This window comes from Xylaria bambusicola (assembly GCF_022495145.1).
Source record: "Xylaria bambusicola strain CBS 139988 unplaced genomic scaffold F5B22scaffold_35, whole genome shotgun sequence".
NCBI classification, from domain to species: Eukaryota; Fungi; Ascomycota; class Sordariomycetes; order Xylariales; family Xylariaceae; genus Xylaria; species Xylaria bambusicola.
The window spans coordinates 275,203-299,288 of NW_025953588.1; the positions used below are offsets into that span (position 1 = coordinate 275,203).

Consider the following 24,086-nt stretch of genomic DNA (forward strand, 5'->3'; position numbering starts at 1 on the left):
CCAATACTACATCACTCCTAGTGGGCATCTGAGGTTCACGTTCAAAGGCATGTTCACATTCATACTCAGCCCTAGAGATAGTCGCGACATCGGCGAAGTCCTAGTCCTACTACATACAGAGCCAAAACATCACACTTGCCACATTTATAGGCAACGGCCGACACTCTATTGTTTACCGCAGGTGGTCTCGAACGACCTGGAGCCAGATTGGAAGATGTAGCTGAGCCCTACGAATTATGAAAGCGTCGTTAACCCGACGACAGCGTTTCTGTGCCATAGAGCGGGCATATAATGCTTTTGGCCACAACACCCTCAAGGCCTCCGGAGATTATGCCCGTGTGAGCGGGGTACCTTGCCTTGAGCAGGCCTTGAGTCTTGCAGCTGTTAGCCTCATTCAGGCTGCTTACGAATGCAGTACGCATAGGTATTCCCTACGAGAAGTTTGCTGGCAATACACTGCAGTCGTTCACACGCGTCTGGGGGCGCTGACCCAAAAAAAACCATTATCAGCACAAGCGGCGCCGAATCGACCTACCTATTTTACACGTAGTCCTGCAAGGCTTGGCGACAATTGCTTGGGCGTTTCGGCATCCTGAGACTCGCCCCGTGCAACAACGATCACAACACCTAACAGAAAACCCGCTATCTATCTACTTATTGATATTAGATACCAGCAAATCGGAATATGTTCCCATGTAGTACTCGCCTCGCGAACGACTTTAGACTTGGTAGATAGTACGGTTGGCCCACTCTCATATTAACATATTCAAAGCCACGACAGGTCAGATGAAAGCTGTTATACAAGCATCATACCCGTCTCGAGGCCCAGACTCTTGCTTCAATTCCTGGTGCCTACCCAAATCGACCTTATCAGAGGAAACAAGTTAGCATGCATTCGAGTCGAGGCTCTAATGCGGCTGATGACCGCCACTACTAGTCAAATCCGCAATCGCTACCCATATCAGCCAGACCTGCGTGTACTACCGGTATGTATTACCTGGGTTTTCTCGTGCGGCTAATTGCCCCGCTGCAACGAATGTCAGAGATGTGATGGATAGATCTCTTGTCAGAGCTGCATGTGAATATTGACCGTGGCAACTTCACATCCCACGTTCCTATCAAATACTACCTAGGCTAGCATGGACTCCCTTGCTCATACGCAATTGCGTACTAAGAAGAGAGAGTCATGCGACAAGCCTAGAATGGCAACGACACCAAAGCCACTCACTTCCGGTTAAGGACCGTTCTGACCGTCCATCTCCATCAGGTGTGCTGTCCATGCAATCGACTTTCCTCCGATCGCCATCCCCACTTCCCCAGATGCCAAGCCAGCTGGCGTTTGGTGATCTTGGTGAGATCGGATTTCTCAAACAGATCACCCAATGAGAGATATCTTCAGGGTCCTTGGCAACAAGAGAAGGGACTAGCGATGCTGCGTCTCGAACAGTCGAGCGTTGATGGCATCTCTTTGTGCATAGGCATATCTGCAAGGAACGGGGCGTTGAGGTGTGTTGTAACCGCACCTTTACCACCTTGGCCACCTTGACCACTCGACCACCTAACCTAGGTATGCCATCTACACGTGGGGCGGTGCGGGGTTCCTATACATCCAGCTGGACACTGCCCTCGAGTCCTGTAGGCGTGCTGAGCTGAAGAAAAAAAACATATCGCGCGTCAAGTTATTGGTGTGGCCAGATGCTAGTCTAGTGTTGTCAGATCTGGTGCGGGGTTCGACATCGAGTCAAAACATAACTGAGCTAGCTGTACGTAGTAGGTGTTTGTATATACTATGTATACTATGTACGGTCAGGGCTGATGGGAGAAATGGCATCTCGACAAATCCATTTTGATCTCCTACCAATAGCTGTTCAATGCTGTATTTCGAACCTGGACTCGATAATGCCCGAATACGGAAACGGAAACGCCCGAGAATAGAACGTCGAAACCAGGCAAGCAGGTGGTATCGCAGATACATACTCTATGTCTAGAATTGCTCACCCTCATCCGAAGGGTGTGTCATCCGAGCAATCGGACGACCAGCGTCGAACGTTTACGCCACAGTGATATGGCTTCTGTTACGGTCCAGACGCCCGAGACAGCTTTGTAGTACGGTACCTACATTCCAAGTACTTAAGCATATGTCTTGGTCTATGATACTCAGGTACATAGGTAAGCATTCAGATAACGTGTGGGTCGGCTCCTAGGTAAGTATGTACTTACGCTCCCTGTTGACAGCTATCTTGTCGCTTGGCTACTCTGCACTACACTACACGTGTACTACGTATGATAAACACAGCAGACTTAAGTAACGAAGCAATGTCGATACTCGCCACCGCCAACATCACGCTTTTCCTGCTAACCTATGTTACTTAGTACATGTAAGTACTATGTAGTGGATTTTCCCGTTGGGAACTACATACTCTATGTAGGTAGGTACACGATGTCTATTCAAAGCCTAGGGAAGCGAGGTCTCTCTCTCTCTCTCTCTCTCTCTCTCTTTATTTTTATTTTTTTTATTTTTTTTATTAAACAACCTCGCTGAGCGACTAGTCTTTAACCGAGGCATCGGTAATATGCAACTGCTTACATCCTGCCACTTTACTGCCACCTAGTTATGTATGTCGCAGAAGAAGGCTCTCCAAATCGGCCCGGTCCACGGCATCTGTCAAAAGATTTTTCGTCTGAACGGGTTGAACGGAGACTTCTTACATACATAGTACAAACAGCCCAACAGCTAGCACACATGGGGGTTAGTGGAGCTCGTATGCCTGCTAGGCTCTCCATACATACTCTCAGGCTAGCACAAGGATCCGCAGCAAGGGGGTTCTTGTCTTCGGCCAGGGGTGCCGGTTCAATACCGAGAGAGACATGGCGAACATGGCAATCGTAGTATACCGTACTACGTAGTAAAGTAGAGGGAGTTCGTGGTAAGCCATCATCTGCGCCTTTTGTACTACCTTCCCCTAGTGTAATCAACCCCCATCTTTTTGCTCCATCTGTGTCCTGAGTCCTGACCGCCATGATGCCCGATTGTGTTACTCTCTTGTCAGTATACTAAGTAGGTAGGTATAGGACTCGGACAATATCTATACCTACACTCACAGTATGTTCAGCTGCTGCCTGCCTATCGTGGCGAGATCCCGCTGCCACTCCTCACGAGCATCGTCAAAAGGCGCATCATCCCTACCTCCTTGGCTTCCCCCAATGCTGGCGAGCCAGGGTACCCCACGATCTGCCCCTCACACAAACTGCTGAGCGGTACGTTTTCGTTTTCAAACAACAGGTCATACACATATCAACCTGGTCAAGCCACGACATAACTCGCTATATACTGTAGTTACAGTACATCTATTCAAGAACTACCTAGCGGGCTACACAGTTTACAGACTCGCTCGACACCGACGGGTGACAAGGAATCGAGGTATCAATGTGGCTTGCAGCAGGTCAGACACCTTACTTCATATCGCATCAGGTCATTGATTAAGGGTGGGCTAATTACGATGAGGACGCTGTGCGGCTGAAACCATCAGACCACGATACCCACAGCAAACACTCCCTTAGCGACCTCGAATTTCTAGATGTGTAGGTATCACATGTGTGCGTGGGGGATGCCTACCTATCTGTCTGCTGCTGCTGCTTGACTATGCTTACACCAACAATAGGTATCCTACCAGTAGACAGAGCGCCGAGCACTTGGTAAACTAAGTACTAGGCTCTTGGTGTTGGCATGAATGCTTTAACCCAAATGTAGTCGCTCAGCTGGTTTCCCATACCCACTCAGGAAATACACTACTTTGAGCCGGGTAAACGCTAGATATCAACTCCACAGGAATTTGGCATGTCTACTAGGTATACGCACAAAACCACAGTTATAGCTACATGTAGAGGAACTGATCGGGGTCATATGCCTTGGGGTTGAGACTGTACAGCCACATGGTCAGGCGTGCATAGCTGTAATGTAATGTAGAGTAGTATTGTATAGTCTTGCAGCGCAGGGGTATGTTTATACATGTATGTGGTTGTCAAAAGAAACCCTTGTTGCCATGCTACACTGCAGCAGAAACTAAGGGTCTTCACCCCCTTGCCCCCCTGTCTCCTATCCTAGTGTATGTGTGTCGTCTCGTATCGGTTCTTTCTCGATTTTTAGCCCCCCCAGGGCTGTCCAATCGCAGATTCGGCCCCAAATAATGTGTGCCGGGTTTATTATGGCTTCCTATATGCTGATACGCCTGCGCTAAGCAACCTCCCGCCAAAGCTCCTACCGTGTTGCCCACCTGGCCCACGGTCCCTGACGAGGTAGGTAGTGTACTATGCGTAAGTATGTACACCAAACGGTGGAAGGAGTGGGCAATGCCAAATGATCAGAATGATCAGGATGCTTCTTGCAGCGGCCGCTACCGACTAGAATCCCTAGTCGTGGCGGCGTCTTGGCGTTCTGCAAAACATGCCAACTACCCCTATTGAGATACCTAGTCTACGTAGTACTAGGTAGAATGAACAGATTCAGTCGTAAACCGCTTCCATCTCATAGTACTGGGTGCTATAGGAGCGTGGGCCAGCTGGACGTGGTTTTCTCACTTCATATCTTCAGGACAGCAGTGCTCGGCCGACCTTCCTTGCCGCTTGACTGCGGCTAGAACGAGACCCCGGTCAGCGTACATCGTGAAGTGGGTTAGCTGCGCGGTTGTAACTTGTAAGCTGATCGCATCTAAGTACCTAGGCGTTATTTTAATCTATGACGAAGGGTGGGCTGCATACCCAGTGTCGAATATTAAATGACTGCTTCTCCCCCAGGCTCTGTCTTCACATTCCCTCGCCAGCGTTCAAGACACCTCACGGGTCTTATGTAGAGCATCCGTGAGTCTCATATAATTACTTTGCTCTATATCAATCTTGTGCCCTTGTCTCTTCGTTCCCCGTCCCTATCGATCCGGATTTTGCTTTTTCTCTTCACTGAGATCCTAGTTGAGCCGCCCTCCGGCGAATATCGTCCAAGATGAGGCTTACACGGGCTGGTTCGGCCCTGCCGCTCGCCGGCCTCCTATCCCTTGCCTTGGCCGCACCATCTCAGCCAGCTACAATGGGCAATTATGTCTGGTATGGCTGTCAGACAGAGGCTACTGGTGCCCGCGCTCTGACCGCCTTCTTCTACGCCGATGATGCCATGACATTGAGCTCGTGCCAAAAATTCTGCAGTGGTAAAGGGACAACCTATTTCGGCGCCGAATATGGCCGCGAATGCTTCTGCGGCAATTCCTTCTCAAAGGGATCCGTCAGAGCTCCTGCATCTGACTGCAGCATGCCTTGTGCTGGCGACGCAACACTGGCCTGTGGAAATGGCGATCGTCTGTCTGTCTATGCCGTCAATGGCACCAATCCCCAATCTGCTGCTCCGACAACCACTACTACGGCTCTTGCTGTTCCAGCAGCTACTTTCCCGGCCGGATGGACTTCCCAGGGTTGCTGGCAGGATGGACCCAATGGCCGTATCATGCCTACATACCAGGCACAAGACAGTGATACACTAACCCCCCAGAGCTGCGCTGCGCTTTGTAACGGCATGGGTTACACCATCTCAGGAACTGAATACTTCAAGCAGTGCTTCTGCAGCAACGCCATCTACAATGGAGGCGTCAAGAGCACCGATGATAGCAAATGCAACACTCCCTGCAGCGGAGATAGCTCAGTCAACTGTGGTGGTCCAGGTTACCTGACCATCTATTCCAAGGGAACGCCTACAACTTTCCAGCCACCCGTCCCGCAAAGAAGTGGTTTAAACGGAACCTGGACGTACCAAGGTTGCTACAGTGATAACGTCAACAACAAGCGTGCTCTCCCGTGGCAACTCAACCAGCCCGGCGTTATGACGGCCACCACTTGCTTGTACCAGTGTGCGAAATTTGGATATGCTGCTGCTGGACTTGAATACGGCCAGGAGTGCTACTGTGGTGACCCAGGAGATATGACCAACGCAGGATCTACGAAGCAGGCTGAGGGCGACTGCAACATTGTCTGCGCTGGAAACGCGTCGTCTATCTGCGGTGGTGGCTCTAGACTCAGCACGTACTTCTGGACCGGATCAAAGCCTCTCTATGTCTTCGGCTACCCTCAGGGCAACAATGCGGGTACCTACTCGAATCTAGTTGGCGGTGTCGTCACTCCTCTGATGACAATGCAGTCGGTCACTGGTAAGGTCACATTCCTCGAGAAATGGGGAACCGGCCCCCCCAACAGCACTGGAGCTTATGAGCTCGATCTCAGCCAAACCGACAACTTCTCTCGTGCCTGGAGGACTATGCACCTCAAGACTGATGTGTTCTGCTCTGCCGGTGTCATTCTCCCTGATAAGGCTGGTCGACAGCTGACTGTCGGTGGATGGTCTCTTGACTCGACCTACGGTGTCCGTCTCTACACACCTGATGGCTCACCAGGCGTTCCAGGAAAGAACGACTGGGAAGAGAACGTGAATGTCCTCAAGCTCCAAAGAGGTCGATGGTACCCTTCTGCTATGGTCATGACTAACGGATCCGTCCTAGTCATTGGTGGTGAGATTGGCTCCAACGATAGGGCCGAGCCTACTCTTGAGCTTTTACCCAACGCTGGTCCCTACAAGTACCTGGACTGGTTAGCCCGTACTGACCCTAACAACTTGTATCCCTTCCTCGCTGTTCTCCCTGGTGGTGGCATCTTCGTCGGCTATTGGAACGAGGCCAGGATTCTCGACGAGGTGACTTTCGAGACTACCAAGGTCTTGCCTAACATGCCTGGATCTGTGATCAACCCCCTATCTGGCCGTACCTATCCTCTTGAGGGTGCCTCTGTGTTGCTGCCTCAGATCGCCCCTTATACTGACCCTCTCGGAATCCTCATGTGCGGTGGATCTACCGAAGGCGGTGGTGAGGCTCTCGATAACTGCGTCAGCCTCTATCCCGAAGCTGCCAACCCCACCTGGACTCTGGAGCGCATGCCTTCCAAGCGTGTTATGCCCTGCATGGCTCCTCTCCCTGACGGCACATATCTGATCGCCAACGGCGCCAAGCAGGGTGTTGCCGGATTTGGCCTCGCCGACGACCCCAACTACAACGCCGTCCTCTATGACCCGTTCAAACCCGTCAACCAGCGCATGTCTATCATGGCCAACACCTCTGTCGCCCGCCTCTACCACAGCGAGGCCATCACTCTCCTCGACGGCCGTGTCCTCATCACCGGCTCTGACCCTCAGGACGGCAAACATCCCCAGGAGATCCGCGTCGAAGTATTCACGCCACCATACCTGTACAGCAGCAAGCCCCGTCCGTCATTCACCGTCGCCAACAAGGACTGGACATACGGCCAGACCATCTCCGTCACCCTTGGCGCTGCTGCTGCAGGCAATATGCAGGCCTCGCTCCTCGGTTCCGTGTCCAGCACCCACGGCAACTCGATGGGTGCCCGCACCCTGATGCCTGCGGTCTCGTGCAACGGAAGGACGTGCACGGTGACGGCCCCCCCGAACAAGTACATCTGCCCGCCGGGTTGGTACCAGTTCTACATCCTGCAGGACGGCATCCCAGCCGTCGGTGTGTACGTCCGTATCGGTGGCGACCCGGGCAGGATCGGCAACTGGCCCCCTGGAAACGACTTCACCCGCCCTGGTATTTGAGGGACCTTTCCCCTGTCTCTTTGCCAGTTATTTTTCACGGCCTCATTTCCCCCCCTCCGACCGTAAAGTTTAATATTTAGTATCTAAATATCTAGTTCTTTTTCGGCATCATGACTCATATGGTATCGCGCCAATGCGCTCGCCCTCTGGGGACTCGCTCCCAACAACTCGCAGCATGTTTTGGAGTTCACTTCTTTCTCCCAGACCTGCGCCCATTTGTCAGGACAACAGCAGTCCCCAAGGGTCCGTCTATGGCATATCTGGGTTTCGTCTTCATACGAAAGATGATGCATCAGATATTGCCTTTTTTGGTTTTTCTCAGCGATGAATATGACATGATGCTATGTATGTATGTTATGTTATGAACTGGTTCAGATGGGGTTTCTATTTCCCGGCGACACAAGTCTAGATATCTCCGAAGCAATAAGAGGAGGGTTTGATATTGGGTTCTCGGAAAGATGGAATCTCTGGTCCGGTTACGACTTCCTTTTATACTAGACTTTTACATGAATTGACGGCATTTACCTTGGAAACTGGTTCTCCTACTAATTGAACTGTGTATCCGTCAGCATCAGGTGTCGTTTTTACTAAAGCCACAACAATGTGCTGTTACGACTTATGAAACAAGGTCCGGTTTATGCAAGATGAGCTGCACCGTTTTAATGTGAGCATGATGAACCGAGGTCAAGGCGATGGCGGCGACTACTCAGGTTTCATAGGTGTTTACCATCATCTACACTGCCTGAACACTGTGCGCATGATTGTTCATTGGGGTGGTTATAACCCGAAATGAAAGACTTGCTATCATGAACATTCGCATCATCTATGAAAGTAACGCCAATCTCAGATTCTAGATAGTATTTCATAAGAATAGGTTGTGAAGTGAGCGGCGGATTACAAATCCACGTAACACCACAACTGCTCACTCGGATCACCGTATACTAAATACTTATGTCGTGCGGGCATGCAGACTAGTACGTCGTTCCATAAGCACGTATCTCTAGTTGCCTGTCTGTTAATGTGTTTATACAAGAAGGCAGCCTGAGCCATCACTATGTAGGTAACCAGCAGGTATTCTTGGAATCGCCTGCTGAAATATTTTATTCAAGCTTGAGTTCTCTCTGAACCAAAGAAAAGTCAGTTTTGACGGACTTTGTTTCCAGTAGGGCTGGAAAGTTATGATGATCTCCTTCAAGATGCCGCACAAGTAGACATTGACTCGCTTGTTCATTAAACTGCTGAAATTCTCGTGGCCGTTTGTTTGTTGAGTTTTACCTGTGTTGCTGTGCAATCTGCACAATTTTAATTTACAATAGCGTGGCGCAAGTTGTTAAGAGAAGAACTACAATATTAACCAGAATCTTAGAAGCTATCTCCAAAATAGGAAATGAAAGAGCCTTTCGCCAGGTGCTCTTGGCTTAGATGAATCCAAAGCCTCGATCATCCGGAATGCATATCAGCCTGTTGTGAGTCTTACCTGATGTCATAGTCTTAGAATTAACTATCAATTGTGACAGCATATAGTGCTAGAGCTAAAGGAGTCGGTGAGCGAGCATGAGCTACTATGATTCATTATCTTTCATTGCCTCAAATAGGTCTTCAGCACTTTAGTCCAATGTGGATTCGTCAGGACTGGACCTGCCTGTCTCTTTTCTCCGACATAAATCAAACATGATACCCAAAGAGGCTATAATGGGACTCAAATTAGAGTTAAGATTAAAGAAGACCCATAATATAATGGATGAGTTGAGTAGGCTTTATACCACGCCAAATAAACTAATGCGAGGCGGGAGTACGTTATTCTAGTTCGCGGTCTGCGTGAAAATCTGGATGGAGTTTCACACAACTAATTCGATAACAGTTGATTTCTCCGTCTTCTCCTCCGTTGACCGCAGGACAGAAGAGGACTCTGTGAAATTTGATTTCTCTTCGGGAAGCATTCCATCTTTACCGAATCCTCTTCAACACGACGAACGTATACACAGTATATTACAGAGGATTTGGTGGGACTGGGTTACCAGCTTTGGGGAGATATTGATAGAGCCAACGGCAGGCCATATTTGGATTCGTCACTCTCTTGACATGTTTAGCCATCGAGGCTTGGAACAGATTTAAAACGAACCCCTGAAAGAACACACTCTATGGATTCCAAAGCGTTCCAGTGTCGTCAACCCTGGGTCACACGGGTATATGCTGACCCCTACCGACACGGATGTATGCATCCCAAGGCGTTCCAATGTCGTCACCAATAACCATACTAGGCAGAATCTTGCAGATAAATACCGCTCCGTGGTATCTTAGTACTTCTGCCAGAAATCTCTGTTAAAACGAGCTGCGATAGGATCGAAACCGGGAGTCATCAGCGCTTCGGAACTCGCACAGAAATGTCGACTGATGTTATCTAAGAAGATTTCGCCTACCGCACTTCAGCCAACCAGATCGGTCTCGGAATCATGCAATGTGGGTGCGGCGCAACGATCCAACTGTGAATGCGGCAGCGGTGAAAGCACCAAAGCTACTGAGACAGCTAGGTTGAGAGAATAATACCTGAGCCTCATCGAATCTCAGTTCGGCGATGTGATGGTCACATACCTCAAATAGGCTCATTGTCACGTTGACTGGTGCAGTGCTCTATTCCCAAGCCACGACATGTCTCAAACATACTTGGCCTAATACCTGGAAGCTAACTTTATTGACGCTACAGACATGCTTCAACCAATAAATACATGACCCCCTGGGAGTATCCTACAAGGTAAGCAACTGTCATTCTCCGACCAAAATGTCTTCTTTAGGCGCGTTGTGGCTAACATACTATAGCTCATTCTTAGTATTTTGATATGAAGATATTTTTTGAGCTTCACACAGACCAGAAACTACTTGTCACTGTTCACGGGAAAAAGCAGGTAATTATATATGTAGCGCACAGCTTTCTTGGATGAGTGTGTTATATTTAGAAAATCATCTGGAAAGCAACGAACTGGTGGTAGTCAACTTAATACACCTTTCGGAATACTGGAGGATACCTCATCTCTTCGGGCACAATCTACAGCTGAAACTCAATCCGCAAAGCCTGCGCATCAATCAGGATCCACGAGGCAGTCTCCTTTGTCATGTTTGGACAAGGGAAACTGCAGTCCGGCCCAAGGGCTCAAGAGAGCGGGCGAGGGGTCTAACTTACCATCACATCGTGACACGAACCAGACCCCTTCGCGAGAGAAAAGGCAACAATAGGTAATAACCAGAAACCATTAGTAAACTAGTCCTTGCTAGTAAAGCTGTGTGAGATATCTCGCCATATACCGCCCACCTTAGTTATGATGTCTACTTAATCAGGTGCTTCTGAGAATGGCTCCTGGAAGTATCTTGTCATTCGCCTTTGTTCGACGTGGAAAGTTTTGGGCATACGCGCCGGAATATTGCAGTAACTGCCACGAGAACAAGAATTGTAGTAAGTACCGCCGTATCTTCTACTAATTTGTAGCGGTCCCTTTATCATTGGGCAGATGCAGAATTATCTGTACCTTTCAAGTGTTTTCATCAACCTCGTATGCATCGCCTCAGCCCAGTTTATCAAATAAATGGCGAGAAGCGCGGAAGAAAGAGACCGCACCGGGACGGATTGCTCAGAGGTCTTCCTTGTTATCTACCAGGAGTTTGCCATAGTGCGGCTGATAGCGCAATACCACGAGTGCGTGCTGTAATCCCGGTACCTTCGTGGGCCGGCGTCTGAGGTGTATTGACAATCATAGTTGGCTTCAGCTAAACGCATCAAGCTTTATTAGAGGTATGGGATTCCCTCGTTTCCAGAAGTTGCAAAGATCATGACATGGGCTGATCGGCTGTTTCGACGGGGTTTATTTTATCGGTTGCAGGGATATACGCAACCATCGCCTTGCTAGCACCTTCGACACAATACTGAACAATATCAATCTTGACACCATCGGGAACTAACTTAGCAATCTGTCGAAGGTCGCTGGTACGAGGTAGATAGAGCGCATGGTCCATGATCTTGTAAGCTTCGTGTAATGCGGCTAAGTTGTACGGCTCCATCGTAGTCAAGTCGAAAATCTCATCAGTTCGATAGCCCGGACCACCCCAAGGCGGCGATGCGAAAATGGCCGTGGTGGCGATGTCGACCTGGAGGTCGTCCCCTAACTGATCAGGGGACTTGGTCAGCAGCTCTAGAAACTTGAAGCTGTCGCCTAGGATCCAGGTTATTCTGTCAGCAACACCGTAGATCGCGGCGTTGTTCTGTGCACACGCTAGGGTTGCGTCATCTACTTCGATGGCTATCACCTTTTCAAAACGTGGTGTGAAACCATCTTCCTCGGTAGCCATTGCCAGACTGATGGCATTACCACCAACTCCAGCGAACATGTCGATAATGGTGCGCGTATCTGCACTTATGAACCCAACAAGATCATACACTAGATGTCTAGGCAAGGTCAGCATAAGCATGTTAGGAAGGGGGTGGCTTGACAGCGTAGACTACTAACATGGCAACTGGCTCTGGGGTCACGCCATACCATGCGTCCTCGGTCATATAGATGCCATCATCATAATACGGGAAGATTGTGTATCGCTGTTGCCAATACCTAAAGACTGTGGGTTAGCAGCCATGACGACGACGAAGATAAATGCGTGACTGGATATTCCTCACTTTTGTAAGTCCCATGGCACCTCGCCTAGATGAGTCCAATGGTGGCACTTATCCGTCAATGGGAGACTCTTGACACTCTGCATCCTTAATCAACACGAACCCTGTTCGAATACGACGTTGTCGAGAACAGAGATGAAGTAAGGATTGGATCTGCAAAATTTTAGACCCGAAAGCTTCATATAAAGTAACATAGTTAACGTAAGTAGAAATGGCTGTTATGAAAATGAATAAGGCTGCAGCACTTAGCCATACCTAGGTACCTTGCTAGCTTGGAGCTTAGGTAGTGGGTAGGTAATTTTTAGCGACATTAGGTAGGGGCAATCCCCTGTATAAGCACTACCTTCAGCGTACATTTCCCTACAGGGGACGTTGAAGCTAGGTACCTAGCCAGTAAGGCTGAGCTTTGAAACCGACTACTTGTCTTACTTCGAGTGGCTTCATTTGTACTTACATTATCACGAGCGCACATGCCGAGCTGAGAGCCAAACAATTCTCATCCACCTTTGACACGGCAAACGAGCGAAACTACACATCGAATCATGTTTAACGCTCTCAATCGCTATCTATCGCGCCTCGACGGCGACCCACGACAACAACAGAAGGAGAGCCAGGGCTATGGATTTCAAGTGCTACGGAATACGAATCTAGAATTGGGCATAGAACCATGGTTTGACTTCATAGTTGGGATCAACGGACGCATGATTGTACGGAGAAAGCCCCAAGAAACATTAAAGACCCATCCTGACAAGGGTTTGGCATAGGATAATCCAGACCCGCGACTCTTCGCCCAAGAAGTACGCAACTGCGCCGGCGGCACCGTTGCCCTTGGATTATGGAGCGCAAAGGTAAGAGGTCGATGAAAGAGGCGCTGTGTAATTAAGCTTAAGGGGGTTGGAGCTAACGCCGGAATTCTCTCCAGGGCCAACGCATCAGAGCATTGCACATCCCCGTGCCCCAAACGGGTTCCTTAGGCCTCTCCCTACAGTGGGCTTCACTGTCCCTTGCCTCGACAATATGGCATGTCCTCGACGTGCCCGCCAACTCGCCGGCTGATGTAGCGGGTCTCTTACCCTACAGTGACTATATCCTCGGGACGCCAGATGGAATTCTGTACGGGGAAAGCGGGTTAGGCGACATTGTGGACCATTTTATCGGTCGGCCGCTGCGTCTATGGGTCTACAACAACGAATACAACGTGACGAGGGAACTAGAGATCGTGCCGTCGCGGGAATGGGGTGGCGAGGGCGCCCTGGGCTGCGTGTTGGGGTTCGGCGCATTACACCGTCTTCCCGCACCGCTCGATGAGCCTGTCTCCGCACCTGGCGAGACTATGTTTGACGGCATGGATGGAAACTATGGTGCTGGGGAACAGTTCACGACATTGGCCCCGCCACCAAATGAACCCTCAGGTTACCTGCCCTCATCTGATAACACATTCATACCTGCGGGAGGAGACGCGGGTGCAGAGGCGCAAGGAGCTGGATTCCTTGTACCCGCACAGATGGTCAGCCCGCCACCGCCTGCGGGAGGTACTAGTGCACCGCCACGGGGTAAGAAGAAAGACAGGCGTGCGCACGGTCATAGTCCAGGTAAACTGGACGACTATTTCGCGGAAGAAGAGAAGAAGAGCAAAGCGCTCGATGGTAATATTTCAGCGAGCAAGACGCCTCCACCTCCCCCGCCAAAAGCAAGCGGCGGGCCACCGAAGAGCTCGGGGCCGCCGCCTACGAAGGCAGAAGAAGCACCAGAGAACAATGCCCCTGAGGGTGAGGAATAGATAGGCTTGTACGATCAAGCCAAGAATATATCATCATATTGAGCCTTTAAATTTACAAGAAAAGATATCCATGAGATGCAATAGGAATAAAAACGAAGCCCCCCTAGTAAGGCTTTACTTTAGTCTCAATTTTTGGAAAAGTCATCGCTTGCTTAGCTATATATATGTCGAAACAAGCACTGGCGCATCTGTGAGCATTTTCTACCATTGCATTTTGAACCAATATTCCATCGTACATGCATATACCCATCCTTTTGCGCCGTATTTGTATTGTGATTTGTGTTGTTATTGTTGCTGCTCAGTTTATGAAGTTGATACAGAAGAAATGCAAGATCAAGCTGCCGACGACATAATCTGCAAATGCCCTGCGTAGAAAACACCCAATGTCAGCAGGAAGCTCCTCACTAAAGCTTAGATGGCTGCAACGAACCTCTCTGGTGATACTGATGGAAATTCGGACTTATTGGCTTCGGTAGTTTGCATGCGCAAGGACGCTATGGTATCTGGTTAGCGGCACATCTCCCCATGTCCCTTTCCAACCGCGGGGGTTGGGCTTTATTTGCGAGACGGCTGACACGAGATTAAGGCACACGTACCTGTGAGAACGAACTGTCCGACGGTAGCAGAGAAGCCCGAGAGGAAAGCGTTGAAGGGCTATAGTTTCAGCACGGGTTAGCACGATCCAGTAGCGCCCCATTTTCACAAAGCAAATCTCATATCCATATATTCCGCTGCGCTTTCTTCGTTCTTCTAGTTTCCTTGATTTCTTGAGGTAGAAGACTTGCAAAGGACGTACATAGTTTCCTGCCAAGATACAGTAGACGAATTGGAGACCGCCGACGATGACGAGGAAAGCCATGAAGGCATCGATCAGCATTGTGCGCTGCGGCGTTGTCTTCTGATAGTGCTGGAAGATGTTGCCAGCAATCTTGTCGATCTGGCTGGCGGATGCGCCTGTGGCTGTCGTGGGCTTCTTGGGAGCCATTGCGACCGTGACGGATTGTTCAAAGAGTCGATTTCCGGTCGCAAATGAATATCTCGTCAGGAGTGGTGGGAACAGTCACTTGGGGTTAGCAGAATGTTGAATTGATCCTACGGTGAGGTGCTGTCTGCTCAACCTGCACAATCAAATACCTGGTAAGATGGACAGATGAATGGGACACGAAAGCTACAATCCAGATTGGGAGAGAGTGACGAATCAGAGGAGAGGACCCCTGCCCGAAGCTACCTAGGTACTATCCATTGAACGTGGCTAGTGCACCAGAGCTTCAGCCACAATTTTCCAATACCTAGGTAAGTACCTTTTGAACACAAGACCGCTGGTCAGCGTCATTAGGGAGCTCCGCTCTCCCTCGGCCTTTGCACAATGTGATTCCGAATCAGCCTTGCGTCTTGAACTCGCTGAAATAAGCTGAAGTAACGATTACCATTCGAGCTACTGCGAATCCATTGTTGATTTGCTCTTCCTTTGAGAATCGTAGTTGATTCTAATTCAATTCCACATCAATATGGTAAGTAGCTACGACTGCATGATTATACAAGCAAGCTAAGCGTTGCTCCTAGTCGCTAGAGAACATAGCCTACGTGCTTGGTGCCTTGACGGCGGGTGGCGGTTCAATCGGTTACGCTCGAACCGGCTCCGTGCCCTCCATTGCTGCGGGCCTCACAGTTGGGCTTTTATGTACGTTCTGCAGAACGCGCCAGGAGAAAGCAATGATAACTGATCTCGATATCCAGATGGCCTCGGTGGTTACCGCCTACAAACGCGCCAACCCTACGGAGTCGAGCTTGCTCTGCTTGCCTCGGTCGTTCTTGGCGGCTCCTCGATTCCCCGAGCGATCCGCCTTCGTAAACCAGTCCCGGTGGTCCTCAGTCTGATTTCTACGTTCGGTCTCCTCACATACGGCAACGCCTTCCGCAAGACGTTGTAAAAGGGTGGAGGCATTGGGAATAGTGGAACGGTCGCGGCAGAGCGAAGTGGCTGTCGCATACGAACAATCCCGCGCATAATGTAGAATCGTTTTTCCAGATTGGAAACCTGCTGAAATAGATATCAAATCAAACAAATTATCGACTCCTTATGAATGGTGAATTGTCTGTCCCTTGATCCGCGATGAACAGCCGCACCCAGTAACCCCGTTAAACGCCTTGCTGTGTCCCAGCGCAATGCATGACATCTTATACATTTATCGTACAACGAATCGAAGTATTGAAATCCCGCTTTTTCGGCGCTCGCAAAGGGATCGTTCATGAATTCTCGTCGATTTCAGCCCACACCTTCTTGACCTTCTCGCGCTTGACCTTGGCGGCTTCCCGGTTCACAGCTGTGCGCTTCAATCGCTCGGCCCGTAGGCACAAGGTGACCTGATGTTTCGCATCATTACACATGCCCATCGACTTCCACAAGAAACCCCGAGCGTGGCATTCCTCAAGTGCAGTCATGATTTCTTCGCATGCTGGATTAATATGTTTAGGTTAGCTAACAGCGAGGAGAAAAAGGCCTATGTAGCCTCAAACAGCAAAGAGCATACCTATGTTGTCTTTTGTATGCAAGTGAGGGTGCATCTTGACTCATAAGCTCCGCCCTCGACGGAAATGAGCGTCGCTGGTGAGGTCGAATGTTTTCGCGGGCAAAGTTTGGGAAAGGGTTCGTCCCAGGTTCTAGCCTGTTTCTTTGGTTAGCAGAAAGCATGGGCCACATTTTCTCCCCCCACTACCACCCCTCCAGTCGACTCCATCAGGGCTCATTGGCTGGTATCCCGCATGCTCGTCAAAAGCGCATCTCATTCTCATAAATTGATATCGCGTCCAAGGATTTCTCCTCTTCCTTCAAATCAGTGGCACTGAGCCAAACGCCCCTTGCCATAAACAATCATAGTATAAAATAAGACCCCCATGGCGTCTAAAGGGATTCCCGCCAAGAAGCAGCAAGGTGAGTGCCCAGTGAATCACGGCGTACAACCAACGCTAACCCAAACTCAAGAGTTGCAGGCGACATATTCAAACTACAAGAATACTCTTCAACAACTGGCGCAAAAGATCGGTGACGTTGAGCAAGAGGCCGAAGAGCACAAGTTAGTGACGTCTTCCACAGCAGCCGTCTACCCACCATTGCTTTACCGGCTCGCTTGGTCTGAAGGATTTTGGTCCCTAGCGTGGAGCTTGATGGATGTCATGAAGCTCACCGCCTTGTTGACCGAGCTCACCGCTTCCGAGATCTAATGTTAATGTGCTTACACTACGGTTCTTAGGCTTGTCCTCGAGACTCTAGAGCCATTGTCAGATGATCGCAAGTGTTTCCGAATGATCAATGGCGTCTTGGTGGAGAGGACCGTCAAGGATGTTGTTCCGGCCCTGAAGACGAATGCCGAAGGCTTGAAAAAAGTCCTCGATGATCTAGTCAAGCAATACAAGACGAAACAAGATGACTTAGAAAAGTGGAAGGTGGGTTATTGGATTTCATTCATTCTCAACGCCGATTTGGACGGTCGACTTACACGAAAGCCAACCCTCTGAATGTGGTATCATCAAGCTAAGATGTTGCCTCTACAGAAAAAGAACAATATTCAGGTCGTTCAGTCCTAGAATGAAATGGCGGCTAGAGCACTGGTTATGAAACTAAGTGTAGAAACACGGCTATACCATCATTTGGAAATCACAATGTGGCTGCGGTTTCGGGTCTGGAGGATGTTGGTGATACCGACACAAGTAGATATCGCAGTGACCACGATCAGCGCATGCCATATCGCCCGTGCATAACGGCAGGGATCGACGGGTTCGACGTAGACTATATTGGAGCATGGCTGAAGAGGAGCTCGCGTAATCCTGATATCACGACTATCCCCGAGAGGGCCGTGTGTTGGTGTGTTGTACAGCTGCGGTCGCAAGCAGTGGAGTAGCGTCGAGGGCGCCTCGGTGCCCAACGACAGATTTGTCGTCAAAGCTGTTAGTATGCGGATTTGGAGGCGGCGCCGATTGAGGGCCGGCCGCGGCCGAGGGCGGCTCTCTTTAACTGGTTGAGAATTAACCATCGAGTAAGGCGGCTTACATCGGCGTCTAGCTTCCACGTTTCTAATTTACTTCCATGACACCCAGCCCGGCCGTTTCTTCAAATATTGCATGTACAGTCCGATTGAAAAGTCTTGTGGCCGAGTAGATGGGATGCGGATGACATAGCTACCACACCAAATCCTCATAGATAGGTAGTGATTCTATTCCCTGCTCGCAACTAGTCCGCCGATTTTTAGACAAAACCCCCCCACGACCAGGATCAAGAGTAGTGTTCGCTGGCTCAAATTGTCGTAATGAAACCACGAGAAATACTCTAGAGTCACACCCCTCTTTTTCCTATATACATGTATCATGAAACGAAGTTTTATGACCGCTTGAACCTTCTAATCTAGGCATCAGCTCCGTAAGCGGGGCAGCCCAGCCTGATGTAAGAAGACAATGTGACGCATTGTCAGAACTGTTCAACTCTCCCGATAGTACATACGTGAATGAGTACGATCCCTGGTTTGATGCCTTAAGGCATAACCCGAACCCATTATTGGATTGATCTCCCAGTATGGGGCTTTATGTGATGTAAAGACCGATTAGCTACCTATCTAAGAGGAAACTCCAGAGAATACGTTTGCGAATGTGACTTTCCTTCGGACGATTGGGCACCGTCAAGCAACGCCATGCAGGTCCGTGGGACAAGACTTAGGTCGCATACCCCATGCAGCAGTAGTGTATACTACCTACATGACATGGTGATGGTCAGACAAAGGGCACCGGGTATCCATGCTCCTGGACTGGGCAGGGTGTTTGCAAGACCTGGACTGGAGTAGGTATTGGTCTTGCGTCAAGTACCGGTAGACACGCCATGCGCGAAGGTGACAGGGTAATGCCCACGGGGCTCAACGTTGGAAATGTCGACAATGTGGTGAACACCCGGGTTCCGTAGTCGCCCACTGGACTCGCTTGTCGTGAAGCCAGATCGGATAATGCTTGGGATTGGACAGAAAATCGAGTGTCGGTGCCAATCAAAATTATGAGCTGATGCTTGAATTTTCGATTGGTCCATAATTCGCAGGTCGGATACCTACCTGTGCTCATCAACGACGGGTGTAACGGATGCATGTGTCTCTTGTCCAGTTCCTGTAGGGTTGCATGTAGCTCTTCCATACTGGCCAGGGAGGACTACATCAGTCAGTCTATTACCACGAGAGAGTTACGTGCCTAGTCGAAGGCTCGCGCTCCCAATCCTGGAATCATAGTATAATGTACATAACTCACAGCTGCTATCCGACGCTTGGGTGTCATCGGTCTTACACCGCCGAATGGATCTAGATTTTATCCCTTTTATCTTTGTGTTGTAGCAGTGAGACATGGTTAATTTACTGGATGCATGACAAGGCAACGTTGACCTGTGCAACCTAGCTGATAGCATCATGCACACATGCCTGGGACGCGGAGAGAGCTTACTATAGAGCGCAAATGAGTAGTAGCACCTTTGTTGCGGATAAATTGCTGTTGAGAGCGGGAATCAGTAGAGATATAGGCACTTGTTATCTGTAGGGCTGGAGGCGGATGGGCAAGTCTGGGCAAGGGATTCAGATTGGTATATAACTCATAACTCGTGCCAGGAACTCTGACGAGGTGCGAAAGAATCAGCGTAAGTAGTACCATAGGTAGTAAGTAAGGATGCAAATACCTATAATAAGACTAGGATACCTGTCCATGTAGAGCTCTACTTGAAGGACACTACATTGCTGGAGTAGTAGTAGCAAGTAGCTGGATACAAGTCACGCGCCCATGCCACGGTAGTATTCTCCATGAAACTTCGTCCTCTGTCCTCCCACAGCGCGTACAATTTGGTTCAAAATACAACGACTTGAACCACACGAGCCCATCCTCGAGTTGGTTCCATGAACCAGCATATGGTTAGTACGATCGATCGACTGGCTGGCCCCTCGAACTACACTATACACACCTGCACATCACACCTCCTTAGTTATGTATGTAGAGACATGGAGGCATGGAGACAGAGAGACAGAGAGACATACCTAGGTAGCAGGGAACAGCACACAGGATAACACAGCATACCTAGAAGAAACCTGAGCAGACATGAGGTAGAGAGAACTCGGGAACGCCACCGTCCGTCTACCTCCCTCCACGTACGAAGTACATTACTACCTAGGTATACCAACTTCTATTCCCCACCCTACCGCCGGCTTTTCCACGCCTGCGTGTTTCTGTGTTGAATGAATATCCGAGCCTGGAGATGCAGACCTACATATCGCAGGCCCCTGACTTACAATTTACATTAGATACCTCCCTCGCTACGTCAGGTATTAGATTAGGTAGGTGTCGACCATCTATCTACCTATCTATCTACCTACATACTTCGCCGCCTCCCTGCAGTACGGTACCTCTAACGTAAAGTGAGATCCTCGCGTGGCTACTGCTATTATTATCATTATTATTATTACTATCATTATCATTAACTACCATTATTATTATTGTTATTATTATTATTATCATTAGGTACCTCTACCGACCTGTTTTCCGCTTCTAGGTACTTGCACGCACTGCGCGCACCCCACGCGCGTACACATCACCACCCATCCCTCATCGCCAGCATCATCATCTGTCCATCTATCCATCCACCTATCCATCCATCCAGCCATCCATAGATCCAAAGATCCAAAGCTTCTAGATCCGACAGCGAACCCCGCCAGAGCTACCATAGCTGCCAGAAAGCGAGTTAGGTCGCGTAGTTTCATGCGTCATTGCACCCATCTCACCTTGTCGTCTTGCGACCCGATCTCCCTGCGCGGCCATCCTCCCTGCATCCCGCTTCCGGACCAAGGAGCCTGCGCTTGTCCACCACATTGGCTAGAGCCGTCCCAAGTTCGGTAAGCCAAGTCTTTACGTTCCCAAGCCGCGGGCATCCCTTCCATCCCTCCCCTACCTCGTCATTCGACGTTGGGCATGATTGGCGCACAGGTCAGCGACGGCGCGCTCTGGATGCGAAACTGCAGCCCTTGCAGTGCTGATGCCAGTCTCCAGCCAACCGTCACAGTCAATGTCCGTCCCCGGCTACCCGTGCCATCTCACGTCCCTTCGCGCACGTGTAGGCAAGGCCGCTGACAAGTCTGCCATCATTCCACAATCCCGCCTTACTCTGTGTAACTAACTGCGAGGCCTTCCGATTTCAGAACCTCGCTTGCTGGAACCCGGCACTCAACAAAGATACAACGTACTATCTACCTGTCGGACTTAGAAGAAGAAGAAGAAGAAGAAGAAGAAGAAGAAGAAGAAGCGTTGTCGCGCTGCCCGTAGCTAAGTGGCTATCGTCGGATTGTTAGATCGTCACGCAGGTGTTCGAGGATCTGTCGCCCCGGTTTACATTACTTACATTAAAGATATACCGCCACAGGCGCCCGCCTTGGCTGACTACCTACCTACCTACCTACCTACTTACGAAGTAGAGGCACACAAGTACTGGTACCGTGGCCGCTAGCCAGCCCGCAACAAGCTTGTCCGCCATCCATCGCGCCCTCGACTCTTCCAGCGTACCGTGCTAAGCAAGGGAGTGTTCGAAGAATCCCATCTACAACTGCGGCTATAGTATCCTCGTACTTATATTTGCACTATTATACCTAGCTCCATCTTATAGTATTAGACGGTACGCAGTAGAACATCGGGTCTGGCACAGTAATAGCGCGACCCTCGGCGTCGTCACAAAGACGCGCCCCGCCCCCCTCCTTCTCCCCCCCCCAAAGTCCCCAAGTCCCAAGTCCCAAGTCCCACATCCCAGACGTCCGCCCCAGCACTATTAGGTACCCAAATCTACCCGTGCCATCCCACACAACCTTCAAGTACCCAGATCCATCAGCACAACACCACCCATTCACATTCGTTCTCGTGTGGTCTGGCAGACGATCGTATAGACACACGTCTGCAGACTGCCCCAAGCCCAACCCCCCTCCGAGACCACCCCCCCGGGCACTACCGCGCATCTCTGCACACTCCTCCCTCATCTACCCCCCCAGATTCCGTCATAGCCTGAACTGGCGACAGGGCTCACTTGACAGCATTCTCGACCGAAGTGTAGGCAGCCCACAGCTTAGATCCGCGCGACAGGGCAGGATTGACGCAGCTTTCTGCAGCTAAGCCGCGCTCACTTTGCAAGCCCTACCATTTGCGACGTGTCAGAGGCAAGGACACATCACCTCTCGCCTTGTAACAAGCGTGCGAGCTGGCAATTCACGAAAATTTTTATCATAAGCTAGCACCCGCTGCAGGTAGCCAAATATGTCGGATTCCCCCCAATCTCCTCCCAAGGACGTCGAGCCAGGTGTACAATCACCCGACGATGAAGCACAAATGAACGACCCTCAGGACCCACACGCCGCCGGGCTCGCCTATGAGTTCGAAGTGAAAGAGCAAGATAGGTGGTTGCCCATAGCCAATGGTGAGTTGAGACCCTCATCAACCTCTGCCTCTGATTTGGTGCGTCTCGAGTCTGTATCTGGGTCCTGTCTGCACGCTTCGACTCCAAACCCAGGCCCATGAGTGGGATCGCTTCCTGCGGAGCTTGTGGCCGGCTTCAGCAATTGGTGCTCCATGCCTTTAGCTTCAGACAGACGATAGGCGCGCATGATCCTAGCTACCGTCATGTCTCACGATTCGCCGGAGCCGTTGCCAGAAGCGCGAAGCGCTTCCAAAGCCCACAAGTACGATGTATACGATGCTAACATACGCAATTTCGCGCCAGTTGCTCGAATCATGAAGCTAGCATTACCAGAAAATGCCAAGATAGCAAAGGAGGCCAAAGAGTGCATGCAAGAGTGTGTTAGTGAATTTATATCATTTATCACGAGTGAAGGTGAGTTTCCCTGAGCAACGCCTATTCCCGTCAGGTTGGGCTGATAAGACGCAGCCTCCGAAAAATGCCACCAAGAGAAGAGGAAAACTGTCAATGGCGAGGACATCCTGTTTGCCATGACCTCACTAGGATTTGAAAACTACGCCGAGGCGCTGAAGATCTATTTGACGAAATACAGAGAGGTAATGCTTCCACTATCCTACCTCCAGTGATTGCGAGATTGATAAGTCCTATCTTCTCTGCGGTAGTTATCATTTTCTGACTGAACTGGTTAATAGTCTCAGTCCAACCGGGGCGATAGCCAACAAAACAGGCCCGGTAGCCAGGGCTATGGAGCAAACGCGGCTAGCGGATCAAACGCTGTCGGCTCTACAGGCTTTCAGGGCGGAGACGCCTCCGGCGGCATCGCCGAGTCGGGCGAGAGCTATATGTACGCTCAAGGTGGGCATAATGGAGCAGCAGGCGAGCCCGCGACATATTGAACGGTTCGGATTTGATTTCGCAATTTGGCTTCCGCGTAAGGGTGCGGTGGTTTCCAGGCACCTTATACTCCATCTTCTTCGAGTATGTATAAATAAGGCATTCTGCGTTCCAGGCGCCGTCTTCTTGTGCGAGGAAAGCTGCCTTTGTTTGCTCGAGGACTGGAGTTCGGTAGCCGTGTTTGTATATGTATATGAAAGGCCGGCACGGATGCCGAGGAAGAAAAGAAAGGGGACAAAAGCAACGAGTCCCTCGTTTTCATCTTCGATAGATCCTCATCGGGTGTTTCTCACACTTGGTCGTTGCGCACTCGGGATCGCTCCTGAGGCCAGGCATCGACAGTTATTTCGACAGTCACCATAGCTTCAAATTGTAGGAGACACGGCCCTATTGTTGAAGCCTAGCTATGTACACAAACAATACCCCGAAGTCTATGCTTTTCGCAGGTGTGGATAACCGCAAATACAATTTGGTGATGTCTAGGGAATGAGCTGACTATAGCGACTGGTGTGTATGCATTCATTTAACAAGCCCGTTCAAGGCAGATATAGCTGTAGTTTTTAACACGAACTTTGCATAAATGTTATGTATTCTACCTAAGTTGACTTGGTTTAGCCTTGCTCTCTTTGGGTTATCCTTCATCCCTCCC

General features: G+C 50.0%; 8 protein-coding genes across 8 annotated transcripts; 5 read left to right on the top strand and 3 right to left on the bottom strand.

The window, feature by feature from the left end:
- The first annotated feature begins 4,542 nt into the window (after window positions 1-4,542).
- F5B22DRAFT_306142 (WSC domain-containing protein) lies at window positions 4,543-7,684 on the top strand. The gene is made up of 2 exons (XM_047970583.1): window positions 4,543-4,693; window positions 4,795-7,684. Exon 2 carries the CDS (start codon window positions 4,997-4,999, stop codon window positions 7,640-7,642), a length of 2,646 nt encoding a protein of 881 aa, XP_047828823.1. The 5' UTR covers window positions 4,543-4,693; window positions 4,795-4,996; the 3' UTR covers window positions 7,643-7,684.
- A 3,732-nt stretch (window positions 7,685-11,416) lies between these two features.
- On the bottom strand, window positions 11,417-12,527 carry F5B22DRAFT_306236 (RNA cap guanine-N2 methyltransferase). The gene is made up of 3 exons (XM_047970584.1): window positions 12,303-12,527; window positions 12,139-12,237; window positions 11,417-12,077 (listed from the first exon to the last, which is right to left on the bottom strand). Exons 1-3 carry the CDS (start codon window positions 12,383-12,385, stop codon window positions 11,462-11,464), a joined length of 798 nt encoding a protein of 265 aa, XP_047828824.1. The 5' UTR covers window positions 12,386-12,527; the 3' UTR covers window positions 11,417-11,461.
- A 314-nt stretch (window positions 12,528-12,841) lies between these two features.
- F5B22DRAFT_648641 (GRASP55/65 PDZ-like domain-containing protein) lies at window positions 12,842-14,079 on the top strand (the record flags this gene model as incomplete). Its single annotated transcript, XM_047979043.1, has 3 exons — window positions 12,842-13,006; window positions 13,064-13,147; window positions 13,222-14,079. The coding sequence occupies 3 exons, from the start codon at window positions 12,842-12,844 to the stop codon at window positions 14,077-14,079; spliced, it is 1,107 nt and encodes a 368-aa protein (XP_047828825.1).
- A 120-nt stretch (window positions 14,080-14,199) lies between these two features.
- Window positions 14,200-15,496, bottom strand: F5B22DRAFT_306503 (defender against death DAD protein). Its single transcript, XM_047970586.1, has 5 exons — window positions 14,876-15,496; window positions 14,676-14,733; window positions 14,510-14,573; window positions 14,316-14,444; window positions 14,200-14,258 (listed from the first exon to the last, which is right to left on the bottom strand). The coding sequence occupies exons 1-4, from the start codon at window positions 15,062-15,064 to the stop codon at window positions 14,378-14,380; spliced, it is 378 nt and encodes a 125-aa protein (XP_047828826.1). The 5' UTR covers window positions 15,065-15,496; the 3' UTR covers window positions 14,200-14,258; window positions 14,316-14,377.
- A 91-nt stretch (window positions 15,497-15,587) lies between these two features.
- F5B22DRAFT_648643 (transmembrane proteins 14C-domain-containing protein) lies at window positions 15,588-16,010 on the top strand (the record flags this gene model as incomplete). The annotated part of the gene is made up of 3 exons (XM_047979044.1): window positions 15,588-15,594; window positions 15,650-15,760; window positions 15,817-16,010. The coding sequence occupies 3 exons, from the start codon at window positions 15,588-15,590 to the stop codon at window positions 16,008-16,010; spliced, it is 312 nt and encodes a 103-aa protein (XP_047828827.1).
- A 196-nt stretch (window positions 16,011-16,206) lies between these two features.
- On the bottom strand, window positions 16,207-16,809 carry F5B22DRAFT_306260 (cytochrome c oxidase biogenesis protein Cmc1-like protein). Its single transcript, XM_047970585.1, has 2 exons — window positions 16,611-16,809; window positions 16,207-16,535 (listed from the first exon to the last, which is right to left on the bottom strand). Exons 1-2 carry the CDS (start codon window positions 16,642-16,644, stop codon window positions 16,327-16,329), a joined length of 243 nt encoding a protein of 80 aa, XP_047828828.1. The 5' UTR covers window positions 16,645-16,809; the 3' UTR covers window positions 16,207-16,326.
- Window positions 16,810-16,974: 165 nt separating this feature from the next.
- On the top strand, window positions 16,975-17,595 carry F5B22DRAFT_648645 (Prefoldin beta-like protein; the record flags this gene model as incomplete). Its single annotated transcript, XM_047979045.1, has 3 exons — window positions 16,975-17,011; window positions 17,063-17,270; window positions 17,331-17,595. The coding sequence occupies 3 exons, from the start codon at window positions 16,975-16,977 to the stop codon at window positions 17,593-17,595; spliced, it is 510 nt and encodes a 169-aa protein (XP_047828829.1).
- Window positions 17,596-21,851: 4,256 nt separating this feature from the next.
- F5B22DRAFT_615236 (histone-fold-containing protein) lies at window positions 21,852-24,019 on the top strand. Its single transcript, XM_047975522.1, has 4 exons — window positions 21,852-22,543; window positions 22,847-22,957; window positions 23,012-23,139; window positions 23,236-24,019. Exons 1-4 carry the CDS (start codon window positions 22,384-22,386, stop codon window positions 23,437-23,439), a joined length of 603 nt encoding a protein of 200 aa, XP_047828830.1. The 5' UTR covers window positions 21,852-22,383; the 3' UTR covers window positions 23,440-24,019.
- Window positions 24,020-24,086: the final 67 nt, after the last annotated feature.

Coding starts and splice junctions, on each gene's coding strand:
- F5B22DRAFT_306142 (XM_047970583.1), top strand. CDS start 4,997: ATGAGGCTTACACGGGCTGGTTCGGCCCTGCCGCTCGCCGGCCTCCTA.
- F5B22DRAFT_306503 (XM_047970586.1), bottom strand. CDS start 15,064: ATGGCTCCCAAGAAGCCCACGACAGCCACAGGCGCATCCGCCAGCCAG. Junction 14,734..14,875: donor GTATCTTGGCAGGAAACTAT/GTACGTCCTTTG, acceptor CTGAAACTATAG/CCCTTCAACGCTTTCCTCTC. Junction 14,445..14,509: donor CCATCAGTATCACCAGAGAG/GTTCGTTGCAGC, acceptor TTTTCTACGCAG/GGCATTTGCAGATTATGTCG.
- F5B22DRAFT_615236 (XM_047975522.1), top strand. CDS start 22,384: ATGTCGGATTCCCCCCAATCTCCTCCCAAGGACGTCGAGCCAGGTGTA. Junction 22,544..22,846: donor GTGGTTGCCCATAGCCAATG/GTGAGTTGAGAC, acceptor ATTTCGCGCCAG/TTGCTCGAATCATGAAGCTA. Junction 23,140..23,235: donor ATTTGACGAAATACAGAGAG/GTAATGCTTCCA, acceptor ACTGGTTAATAG/TCTCAGTCCAACCGGGGCGA.
- F5B22DRAFT_306236 (XM_047970584.1), bottom strand. CDS start 12,385: ATGCAGAGTGTCAAGAGTCTCCCATTGACGGATAAGTGCCACCATTGG. Junction 12,238..12,302: donor GTGCCATGGGACTTACAAAA/GTGAGGAATATC, acceptor CACAGTCTTTAG/GTATTGGCAACAGCGATACA. Junction 12,078..12,138: donor ACCCCAGAGCCAGTTGCCAT/GTTAGTAGTCTA, acceptor GACCTTGCCTAG/ACATCTAGTGTATGATCTTG.
- F5B22DRAFT_306260 (XM_047970585.1), bottom strand. CDS start 16,644: ATGCACCCTCACTTGCATACAAAAGACAACATAG. Junction 16,536..16,610: donor GCATACAAAAGACAACATAG/GTATGCTCTTTG, acceptor ATATTAATCCAG/CATGCGAAGAAATCATGACT.